Source organism: Terrapene carolina, unplaced genomic scaffold, assembly GCF_002925995.2.
Source record: "Terrapene carolina triunguis isolate 2854851 unplaced genomic scaffold, T_m_triunguis-2.0 Scaffold165, whole genome shotgun sequence".
NCBI classification, from domain to species: Eukaryota; Metazoa; Chordata; order Testudines; family Emydidae; genus Terrapene; species Terrapene triunguis.
In genome coordinates, this window is record NW_020664516.1 from 111,447 (window position 1) to 123,742 (window position 12,296).

The 12,296-nt window shown below is 56.3% G+C and overlaps 1 protein-coding gene across 1 annotated transcript in view; it reads left to right on the forward strand.

Annotated features, from left to right (window-relative positions):
- Positions 1 to 260: 260 nt before the first annotated feature.
- Positions 261 to 12,296, forward strand: part of LOC113406926 (corticosteroid 11-beta-dehydrogenase isozyme 2-like) — a 51,517-nt gene continuing 39,481 nt past the window's right edge. Inside the window, exon 1 of the mRNA XM_026653815.1 lies at positions 261 to 513. Within this exon, the coding sequence (XP_026509600.1) occupies positions 261 to 513 (253 nt within the window). The remainder of the gene's footprint in view (positions 514 to 12,296) is intronic.

Here is a 12,296-nt window from a genome sequence, read left to right on the forward strand (position 1 = left end):
CGGGCCAGGGCTCCCGCAGCCGGCGGGGGGAGAGGCTCCGCGGCCGGCCGGGCTCTGGCCCCGGGGGCGCCTCCGCGCCCCGGCCGCAGCCAACTTGGGGCAAGAGCGTGTCGGGGCGCGGAGAGCCAGCCCAGCCCGCGGGCCGGCTCCCATTGGCAGGGCAGGGCCGGCTCCGCCCTCTCCCGGCCGGCCCCGCTATAAGTAGGTGCCGTGGCTGGCCGCTGTCTGTGCCGCACGCCGGGCACCGCTGGCCCCGAGCCATGGAGCGCTGGGTTTACGGCTCGCTCTGGCTCCTCTTCGCGGGCAGCCTCCTCCTGCGACTCTCCCGCTCCCAGCTGCTCCTGCCTCGGGCCCTGCTGCACCTGGGGGTGCTGGTCCTGCTGCAGTACCTGTGCCAGGCGTGCCTGCCTCTGCCCCTCGGCGCCGCCCTCACCGCCGCCGGCGGCTTGGCCCTGGGGCGCGTGGCCCAGGGGCGAAGGCTCCCCGTGGCGGGGAAAGCCGTCTTCATCACAGGTGAGTGCGCCTGGCATCCGTGCCCAGGGCTCAGCCTCCCTCCTCCCTGGCGGTTAATGTTTAATCGGCCTGTTGTAGCTGGGACGCCTGCTTGTGCCAGGAGCTGGGTGAACTCGTCTCCGGTCAGCGCGTGCACCTGGCTGCAGTGCCGGGCGGGTGATTCCGTGTGTGTGTGTGTGTGTGTGTGCACGTCGGTGTGATGTCAACGGCACGTGTTCACACCAGGTTCCTGCACAAGGGCTCCGATGTCCTGTGGAAAGGGCCCACCCGGCCTGTGCAGCAGAGCCGTGGTTCTGAAGGCTCAACGTGAGATGGGCCGGTGCGGATGCCTGCGGTGTGGCGTCCTGGATCTGCACGTGGCTTGGTCGTGAGGGCCCTGGTGATCCAGCCCACTGGATGGGCTGCTGCCGTGCCTGGGACGGAGGGAGGCAGGCTGCCCCTTGGAGCAGGATATGGGGGTGCGTTCGGGGTCCGCTTGGGGGCTTTTCTGCCGTCAGAGGGCTCCCCTGCTGGTGGTGGTATAGCTCGACACCGGGTGTTCCTCCCAGCACCCAGAGTAAGTTACACTTGTATCGCATGGCCCCTGACTGGTCCTGAGGGCGGGAGGTGGGGACAGTAGCTGGCCCCACTCCGTGGGCAAGGCCTACCACTGGCTGCCCCATAAAACACCTTCCTTCCACCTCCTCCTGCACTCGGCGATCTCTGCCTGGCCCAGCAGAACAGACAGTCGCCCCTTGTCCCGGGCTCCTGCTCTCTGAGCTGGGCCAGCACAGCTGGACTTGCACTTAGAAGTGCTTCCCTGGCTGAAGGGCTGTATGTCTACCACACAAAGAAAAACCCGCGGCTGCCCTGGGCCAGCCGACTTGGGCTCAAGGGGCTCGGGCTGTGGGGCTGGGTCTTTGCTGTGCAGACGTCTGGGCTTGGGCCTGAGCTCAGAGACCCTCCCACCGTACAGGGCCTAGAGCCTGGGCGCAACCCGAGCCCGGGAGTCTCTGCAGCAATGAAACAGCCCCGCAGCCTGAGCCCCACGAGAATTGTTCCTCGAAGATGGTGTCTCCAGTGTGATGCTGGCACGCTGCCCCACAGCTGTATGGCTGGCTAGCGTGGGGCTGGGCTGCTGCCGGGGATGAGTCTCTGGCACTTCCCTCTTGCTCTCTGCAGCCTGGTGGGCGACTGGTACTACATGGCTGTGCTTACCTGTCTGACGGTGAACACCGTGAGATGCCTCTTTATGGGAGAAGGTGTGCACCAGTGAGGAGGGCAAGGTCATGGGAGCCTGGGCACCTCGGTCCTAGCTCCAGCGCTGCCCTTAGCTAGCTTTGTTAGTGAATCTCCCAGGGCCTCTGTTTTCCCTTTTGTAAAATGGGGCCATTCATGTGCACACCCACCCATGCCCCTTGGAGAGTGCCAAGCCATCTATTGTAATGGCCAGGGCTTCCCTCTCCAGGGGCTGGCAGGGCGGGCCGAGGTAGCCCTCCATGAGCACTTCCTGGCTTCTTGGATCCTGATCCCTCCTGGAAGGAGCCTACTGACTGATGCAAATCACGATACGCTCCGACAGGGCGAGAGCCGTGGTCCGGGAGCTGGTGGGATGCTGAATGTTTGGGCGGGTACTTCCCAAGGGAGCAAGGCCCCTCTCCTTGCAGGAAGAGTGGGGTTTGCTCTTTGGCTGTTTCCAACAATGGCAGTCTGATGGGGTAGAGGTCCCGCAGTGTCTGGAGTGGTGACGGCCTTGCCAAGAGAGGAAGGTGGGAGTGGAGGAGAGAGGGGGCCTTTGGGAGGAGATGAGGCCAGAGGGACTTATCTGGGATGGACTTGGAGGATCAGAGCATGACTCTCGGGGACACCTGTACTCCAGAGGGAGCTACAGAGCTCAAGGTGAGAGCCGACAAATGCAGCAGGTGTGAATGATTCAGCTGAGTGAAGGTCGAGGCGGCAGCAGATACAGGCCATGCTAGGGAGGGCAGAGCAAGCGTGTTCTTCGCTGAAAGCCGCCGTGCGTGATCTGCGTGTGCACACGTGCCGTGTTCCTGGGCACATGGATGCTCGCCTGCATCCGACATGTGCATGTCTCTGCCGGGTCCCTTGGCATTGCCAAAGCGCCAGTGACTCCAACTCTCCGATGCAGCGTGCTGACCTGGGATGCAGCAGAGCATGTCGAGCAAGGCCTGTGTGTGGCACTGCTTATATAACTGGTGAGTCAGTGAGTGGAACCAGGTGTTCTTGCCCCAGGGCCTGGAAGGGACACTCCGCAGGCCTGCGGCGTTTGCTGTTCGCTGCCGTTTCCTTGAGGTTCCAGTTGCAGCTGGTGACCCGGGTCAGTTTGTGGCTGTGCCCTGGCCCGGACCTCTTTGCAGGGGCAGATGCCAAGTGCTTCATTCAGGCAGGACGGGCATCAAATCAATTTAGCATTTGCATAATAAGTAGCCCCATTCCCTGGTGAGTTAATTCAGGGCCCACTCCTGGCAAACAGGTTCCGGCTCTGCGTGTGTCACTCCCTCAGCCAGAGGCACCCAGTCCCCAGGAAGAGGTGGGGGCCTTTGTGTGTCTGACCCGAGCCATGGAGAGCCATGTCTCTCCCCCGCCCCATGCCCTGGGGGCGGGGCGGCCTGAGGCAGGGGAGTGGGGCTCCTCTCTTCTTACACAATGCTGGCCGCAGGAGCGTGTGGTGTGCACAGCCAGCCTCTGGCTAACAGCCCTTGTCTTCGACCCTCACTCGCTCAGGAGGTTCCCATTGGGCAGTGAGTTCCACAAGTTACCTATGCAGTGTGTAAAAGCAGGATTGTCGCTACTGTGGGTGCAGCAGCGCCGGCCCGTGGTTCAAGTGGCATTCACAGTTTATTTCCAGGAGTACCCCACTTTTTGGACCCCTGTTGCAGGCTGTGTGAAAGCTACGAGAATCTGCGTTTTGCTGCTCGGTGTTGCCGCGTCATGGGCTGATTCAGACCGGAGCGGATAGACGGAGGGACTGCTTGTTTATAGAGCATTTTTAGAACACAATAGCTGTGTAACCCAATGGGAACGGGTGGTGAAAGCCTCTTCTACTGGCTGGTCCACAAAGCGGAAAGCCGTTCCTCCTGCAGCTCAAGTGGTACGGCTCTGAGCTGGGACTCTGCCAGACTCTAGGCCGTGCTGCTGATCTCTGGGGGATGTGTTTGGGGGGGGGGGGGCTGTCACTCACAGACAGATCTCTTTAAAACCGATTGTTCAAACCAGGATTGGGCAATGGTGGTAGCCGACTCCAGGGGTTCCTGTGGCCATCCCTCCTGCATGTTTGTTTGGGTCATGGGGGCACCTGCTCGAGGGCGGAGAGGCAGGATCCACGCAGGTGGGAGGGCAGAACTGGCAGATGTGCTGCAGGCAGGTCGTTGCTCCTGGCCCTAGTCGGGTTCCAGGCGTCCATGGGCGGCTGCAGTGTGTTTTGGGAAGCGAGCGAAGTTAGCGGCACCCTTACGGGGCTGTCGCACCTCCTTGTGTTTAGCAGTTCTTAGTCAGTAACTTGTAAGTGGGGAGCACCGACCTCAGCCCTGGATGCGTGGGGGGCCCGGCTACTGATGTCTCGGCTCCGAACGAGAAGGGTGTGATAGGATGGGACTGGCATGCCCCGTGGTGGCAAAGGAAGCGTTAACTCTCTTGCCCTGGGAAAGAGCACAGCTCTTTGCCCTGATTGCAAGGACACTGAGGGGGCAGGGAGAGAGGAGCTCCGTCCTCCCACTCTGGACAGGGGAATGGAAGCCCTGGGAACAACCACTCCTGCGAGACTCCTGGTTTAAGCTCAGGAAAAAGCTGTAGGAGGCCGGGAGCCCAGGGAAGGGCTCTGGGAACGGCTGAGCTGCTGCCCTAAGTGGGCTCAAGCTAGCCTGCCAAAAATAGCAGTGTGGACGTGGCAGCTCCAGCAGAGACTCGGACTCGACACCTGAGCTCAGCCCCAGATGGCCGCTGGGCCTGAGATGCTGCTTGATGGTCATGGCGGCTGCGTCAGGACCCACTCAAAACGATGGCAGGTGAAAGTCAATGTTGATCGATTGCAACGCAGTGCACGTTGGAGGGCAAACGGGAACTGCTCAAACACCTGGCAGGGTTTGAAACGAACCACCAGAGGTGCTGGCCAAAGGTCCCCTTCAGTCTCCTCTAGCCACAGGCGGTTCACAAGAGCTGGCCCAGTCTGGAGTCCGGCCAGGCCCCCGAATGCCAGCAGCAGCAGTAGCACTGATGGATGAGCTGCTGCTGTCAGTGGCTGGAAAGTGGGCAGACGTCCATTCGCATCCTCCTGGACACCTCCAACATTCCACATGGTCAATACAGAACATCAGTGCCCTTGGCCATTTCCAGTGGCTAACTACTCTGTGGTTTAAAAATAAATAATAATTACTCCTTATTTCTGGTTTTAATGTGTCTACAGGGCCGGTGCAAGGAAGTTTCGCGCCCTAGGTGAAACTTCCACCTTGCGCCCCCCCCCCCCCCGCCCCGCCGCCCCCCCCCCCCCCCCCCCCCGGGCCCCCCCCCCCCCCCCCCCGGCAGCTTCCCCCCCCCCCCGGGAGCTGTGCAGCAGCTCCCCACCCCAGCTCACCTCTGCTACGCCTCCTCCCCGAGCACACCGCCCCCGCTCTAATTCTCCTCCCCTCCCAGGCTTGCGGCACCAAACAGCTGATTGGCGCCGCAAGCCTGGGAGGAGGGAGAAGTGGAGCAGCGACGGCGTGCTCGGGGAGGGGACATAGCAGAGGTGAGCTGGGGCTGGGAGCTGCCGCATGGCTCCCCGGGCCGGGGGGGTGGGGAGCTGCCACGGGGGGGGGGAGGTGTGCCTCAAGGCGGGCAGGGGGGAGCTGCTGCAGGGCGCCCCCAAATCTTGGCGCCCTAGGCAACCGCCTAGTTTGCCTTAATGGTAGCACCGGCCCTGTGTGTCTAGCTTCAACTTCCAGTCACTGGATCAGGTTAGACCTTTCTCTGTCAATTGAAGTCTGTTATTCAATATCTGTTCCCTGTGCAGGTACTTACAGACTGTCATCAAGTCACCCCTTAGCCTTCTCTTTAAGCTAAACAGACTCAAGGAGCTCAATCTCTCACCTATACGGCAGGTTTTCTAAGCCTTTAATCAATCTTGTGGCTTTTCTCTGAACCCTCTTCAATTCATCAACATCCTTCCTGAATTGTGGGCACCAGAACTGGACAGTATGCCAGCAGCATGTTCCCCAAACTGGTGGTAATCTCTATCGTAAGATTTCACCAAGCCAGGAACAAATGTCCTTCCAAAATACTATACTAGTTATTATGAAGCCACAGACCGTCTCCCTCAGGCCTTGCCCCTCATGCACAACCCAGACAAACCAGACTTTATGATGAAAGGCTATTAAAACCAAAGTTCATCGCATCTTAGGTTCTTCCAGCCCCAGAGAGGCACCCACTCACCCCAGGGCAATATGGACTTCAGGATCTCACCAAAAAAACACGCTGATGCCAATCCTCTAGTAAACTAACCTATTAACTCTTTTTATTACTAAAACCTTTTGTTTTAAAGTGCATCGTATATATTACAGTTGATTTCAGAGTCTGTAGATCAGTACAATAGCAGTGATGTTAAATCTGCTAGCTTGCAATACGTCTTTCTGGTTTACCCAAAAGGATGGTCCTCAGTCCATTGTTCAAAGCTCTCCTGGTTAGAAATCACAGCCCAGAGATGTGGGGCAGGAATGAGGCTGGGAGGTGATGTCACCACCCCACCCCCAGTCCATGGCTCAGACACGGTGCAATGCATCACATGCTGAATCATGGGGTTTCCATTGTCTCTGTGCTCTGAGGCATCTTCGGGAGGGGCCACTCAGGGGCATGCACAAGGGGGCGGGGAAAGCAGGGGCCTGCCCCCCCAATCAGTGGGGGCACAGAACTCCTCTGGGGCTGGGGTGGGGAGATCCAGCTCTACCGGCCCTGGGGCTGTGGCAGGGAGAACTAGCTCCTCTGGCTACAGGGGGCACAGAAAGTGCCTGTCCATATGCAGCCAAATTTTTAGTCTTGTGCATGCCCCGGGTCCACTGGAAGAGTTGATTCTCCTTAATGCCCCATCAACACCTGACTGGCTAGTCTTGATGTCAATCTGTCTTGTGGGTGTTACGCAGAAACACAACATCTTTAGTAACAAGCATGTTTAGAAACCATAACATTTCATATCTTCATACCCAATGACGGTTCACACATTTCCCTGAGATGTAATCTGTGGAACAGTGCTAACTTTTCCAATGATGCCTTACAAGGCATACTTCGTACAAGATTTATCGCAATTGTATAACAGCTGTGACAATATTCGTGAAGACGGTCCCCTTCCTTTTTATACAGCCTCACAGCGTATACCTACCCAGGTCACCCTGTCTTCCCGTTTTAAATATTGGCATAACATAGCTTTCTTCCTGTCTTCTGACACTTCCCTTGTGTTCCAAGATTGATTGAAAATAAACAAATGAATCTATGAGCAAATTCATCCGGTTACATGGAACTTTAACTGACCTCCGCTACATCAACAATGGGTGAGCGTAACCAGTGAAATAAGCGACCACGGGAAATGGTAGGTCTTCCATCTCTTGGAGTCTTCAACACTGGATGTTTCTAGACCAGGCTTAGCCAATCACAAATTACTGGGTTCAGTTCAGGGGTACCTGGGTGAAATGTAATGGCTTGTGATAGACAGGAGGTTAGAGGATCTAATGATCTATTGTATTTAGATGGAATATACGGGCCCAAAGACTAACAGGTGCTAACAAGACCCTGCCACTGTCCAACATTACAACGTTAAACAAAGCCCAGAGGCTGGTACATGGAGATCTCTGCCTGCTTAGGCCCATGGCAAACACAGCATTAAACGTCATTTAACCTTTTAGTAAAGATACAGAAGAAGGCAACCCAGTTAAAGTCTTTGAAATGTAAGGTGTTAAGTCAGGCTTCCGCCCTTGTTCCCTTTCCCTTTAGCTGGAGAGAGTCTTTAGAAGGAAAAAACCTTTGTCTGACAGTCCTTTCGCTGGTGTAAAGATAGGAATAACTGTCCTGTTGGGGCAAAGATCAGAAATTAGTAGAGGCGGGCTGGAGCTGTTGGTTTTGTTGCTGCTGTTAAAGTCCGATTGCATTTCCTCCAAGAGAAAATGCAGCTTCTGTCTCTGGTGTCGACTCTCACTTATACCCTCATGGCTGGCGAAACACAGGCCTGGCTCTGGGATAGTCTGACGTGGGGCTGCCTCCTTCTCTCCTGTGGAAGCTGTTCCGCTCTGGACTAGTAATGAAAGGATGATTGGAGCAGGGGGACCGGACCCTAGGTCTCCTGCCTCCCTGAGGGCCCTAAACACCAGGCTACAGAGTCCTTCTCTCTGGCCCAATGACTAGTTCAGTATTTCCGGAACAATCCGAGAGTGACTGTGTGAGACTGGTTCCTTAGCCCGGTGGTTTAGGAACCCACCAGGGAGAGAACTAAAAAATGTTGGGAAATCCCAACCTCCCCCACAGAATTTCAACATTGTTTAAACTACATTTTCCATCCAAAAAATGCTGTCGGAAAATTCCTGAGCAGCTCTATCTTCATGTCCCTTTGGGCCCCGACAGTCTCCTTTTGAATGGGCTCATTTAGCCTGCCCTGGCCAGAGGATTTCACACAGACTCTGTTGCATCCATCCCAATAACTGGTGGCTGAGCCAGAGCACATCTCTTGGACAGGCATCCGGTCCTGCCGACGACCCTGCCTTGCCCATCTGTTCCAATGGTGAATGACCCTCACTAGTCGAAAAAGGGCTTCTTTCCAGTCTGAACTCTGCTGACTTCAACTTCCACCCACTGGAACCTGCCTCCTGGATTGCAACCCTCTAGCGTCAGATCTGTTCTCCCTCTGTAGGTAATTATAGAGTGTGATCAAATTACCGCTTTACCTTCTCTTTGATACACTGCATAGATTGGGCTCCTTAAGTCATATGTTTAAGTGCTCCACTGAACTGTGTACTGAGCATTCAAGGATTTCATTAGCCCTCTTAGCCAGCATTGCACTTATCTACCATGACCTCCAAGTCCCCCCCCCCACACACACACACACACTGCTTTCCAGGGTACAGTCCCGATCCTCTAAGTGTGGCGTGTATTCTTTGTTCCTAGATATATGACCTTGCATTTGGCCATATCAAAATGCATGTCTGAATGTACTTGATTTACCAAACAATCCTGATTGTTTTGTGTCAACGACCTGTCCTTGTGTAGTTATCAATCTTTGTGTCAGTTGTAAAGCTCATCAGCCCTGATTTCATATCATCTTCCTGATCGCTGATAAAGGAATGAAATCTCATTGGTCTAAGAACAGCGTTCTGCTACAAATGTCCCATAACACATTTTCAGATCTATCCGATAGCATTATTATTATTATTTTAAAGTGACATTAACTGGATTAGAAACTGGCTAATACTTTAATCAAAATGTTACATGATGCTAAATCCTATGCCTCCCAGAAATCAAAGTATAGTGTAATTGCAGTCACTGTTATCAACCAAACTTGTAATCTCATTTAAAAAAAAGATATAAAGGTCATTTGATGAGACCTCTTTCCCATGACACAATGTTGACTTCTATTAATTATATTTCTGTCTTTAGTTCTCTATTGATACAGTCCCACATCAGCCTGACATCCAGCCCAGGAAACAAAATAGTGGAACAGCTATCTGGCCTGTAGTTTTAAAGAGAGGCACAAAATCAAGTAATTTTCTGGAACTTCCCCAGTTTGCCTACAATTATTAAATACCAACAGTCCGGGCAGCTCCTCCCCAATTTTTTTAAAACTCATGGTGCAAGTTATCTGGTCCTGCAAACTGAAGAACGTTTGACATTAGTAGATGCTGTTTACCATCCTCTTTAGTAACTGTTGGAAAAGCGTGTCCAGCAGAGAACAGAAACGTGGCTTACCACTCAGGCCCAGATCCCCAAGGGGCTCAGGCAGTGTCAGCTGCCTTGAAAATCCCTGTGCTGCACAGAACCTGAGCTCTGCGCCCAGGCTCGCTGTACGATGAACGGGGAGAGCACGGCACCTTAGATTGGGATCCCCAAAAGCCCTGCCGAAGCTAGCCCAGGGAGAGGGGCGTCCTTCTCAGAGGTGCCCTGCTCTGCTAGCAATCCCCTACCAGGAGTCAGGCTGCTTTGGTCCCCAAGCTGTTCTTGCACGAAATAACTTAGGCACCTACCTAACTGTTCTCAAAACGGCTGAGGAGGATGGGCGGGTCAGGGAGGGGCCTCCCTTATAACGTTTAGCCTAGTGATTAGGCCACTCCCCCAGGATGCGGGAGTCCCCAGTTCAATTTCCTCCCTCTGCCTGGTGAGGAGAAGGGACTTGACCAGGGGTCTTCCACCTCACAAGTGAGCCCCCCTCACCACTGGGTGAGAGCGTCTCTCCCACTCTCTCTGGCCCAGGTAATATTGAATTCAAGTGGAACGGCTTCAGCAAGAGAGACTGATGTCCGGGTATCCCATCGCTCAGTGGTTAGACTCCTGAGATGGGGGAGACCCCTTCAGACGGAGGAGGGACGGTTGTGGGGTCTCCCCCACCCTGGGGGAGTGCTCTAAGCCCTGGGCTGAAGGTTCTGCTGGAGGCAGCTGGCTCGCCCCGGCTGTTCTGTGCAGAGTTAGGCGTTCTCCCCGCACGAGGCCGGCCCTTGGAGAAGACAGGCGGAGGGATGCCCGTATTCACGTGGCTCGGGTGGGGGATAGGCGTCCCAACGCCTACAGTGAGGCAGCAGCGCATGGGTCCTGATGTAGGTGCCCGGGGAACCCTGACAGCAGAGCCGTAGCTGCCTACAGGGCTAGGTAGCAGCTGAGCAGGGGGTTCAGGGATCATCTAAAATTGGGACACAGCCCAGGGCAGAAAACATTTAAAAAACAAACAATGCAGCAGCCCCTTGAAGACGGTGCCCAGGGAAACTGCTCGTCCCTAGACCTGGCCCTGCTTGGGCACCTACATCCATTTGTGGATCATTCTGACCCTTCCGTCTTTTCTGCGTCGTTCTGACGATTCTACCTTCTCCATCTGGCACCAGGCCTCTGCGGTGTTCGAATTTCTCTAGTTCCTGAGTATGGGCAGCAGGGTAGGCCGCCCTCGGCCAGCCCTCTTTGGAGACAGCGCCCATTAAACCCTGCTGTGGGGGGTGATCAGCTGGGAGGGGGTCCAGTGCCGATTCCTAGAAAGGCTGAGCACTCGGGCTGAGGGCTGTGGTGGGCAGTGGGATTCCTAGGCAGATGGGGGGGGGGGGGGGGGGGGGGGGGGGGGGGGGGGGGGGCGGGGGGGTTATGGTGGACTGGTTTTAGGGGGGGGGTGCTACAGATTGTTGGTGCCCTCAATAGCTGGTGCCCTGAAGAAAGGCCTGAGCGGGCTCTGGAAGTGGTGGTTAATGCTTCCTGGCATGGGAGACAGGCCAGCAGCCTGCAGTATCTCTCTGTTAGTCTGGATCTGTGAAAAGCGACCGAGTCCTATGGCACCGTACAGACTGACAGGCGTATCGGAGCGTGAGCTTTTGGGGGGGGGGGACACCCGCCTCCTCAGACGCGCGTGGTGGAAATTTGCATAAATACATATGCAGGAGTGCTCGTTCCATCATTTCCCCACACCAGGGGCTCTTGCACCGTCTGAAACATTCGGTCCCAGCCGCTGTAGGAGACAGGAGGCTGGATGGACTCTCGGTCTGATCCCCAACAGCCGTTCTGAGGGATGGTAGCTTTCAGTGCTGCCTCAGTTTCCCTAACACTGCTATTTTCCTTGTATGGCCCTTCAGAGTTACCCATAGCAGCCCTGGATCATCTCCCCTTCTCGGTCCCCATTTTAACCCCCTTTTCGGACACCGCTTTAATTTTGGAGGGGCTGCCCTGGGCCTCCCCAGTCCCTCCCAGGAGGGGAGGCCACGGGGCAGCACTAGAGATGGACTCTAGGCACCCTGCCCCCAAGCATCCAGGTGACCCCCCCGTCCCACCCCTAGAACCAGCCCTTTGCAGCACGCTCCCCACCTCAGCCCATGGAGAGGGAGCTAACGCTGGCTATGCCTCCTGGTCCGATCCTGTGGCCTGGTGCTGCTGGCAGGTGGCTGTTATGTTTCAGCTGCTCGGGACAGAGGCGCTGCTCTGCGCCTTCTCCCTCCACGTGGGCCATGCCAAGAATTTGTTCTCTCCAGCTTGAGTTCACCTCGCCCATTTATCACTCAGTGTTCCAGACTTGAGCTGCGGCCAGGAGGCGCTGGCTCTGCGGCTCCCCCACAGACACACGCTCTTTTGTTCACCTGTTTCCCCTTCCCAGAATCAAACCTGACACTGGAGATCCTCTTCCTCCGGGTGTTCAGTGCCTGGCATCTGCACGGCCTCTCTGCCCCATGCCTGGCAGTCCCCCAGACTCGCTGCCCCTGAGCCATTCCCAGGCTGCCAGCGAGGGGAGTCCGAGATCGCCGTGGCCCGAGAGTGCACGTCCAGGCCCTGCTGTTGGTCTGTAAGGCTCCGCCTCAGCCCAGTTTGCCTGGTGCTTTGCCTCCCAGCTGCATTGGGGACGGGAGGTGATGCTGAGCATCCTAAGGGATTGTTACGGAGCACTGGCTGTTTAGAGATGGGAGCAGCGGCGGCTCCAGGCACCAGCACTCCAAGCGTGTGCCTGGGCCGGCAAGCCGCAGGGGGCGGCAGTCAGGCAGCCTTCAGCGGCATGTCTGCGGGAGGTCTGCCGGTCCTGCGGATTCGGCGGCAATTTGGCGGCGGGTACGCCGAATCCACGGGACTGGCAGACCTCCCACAGGCATGCCGCCGAA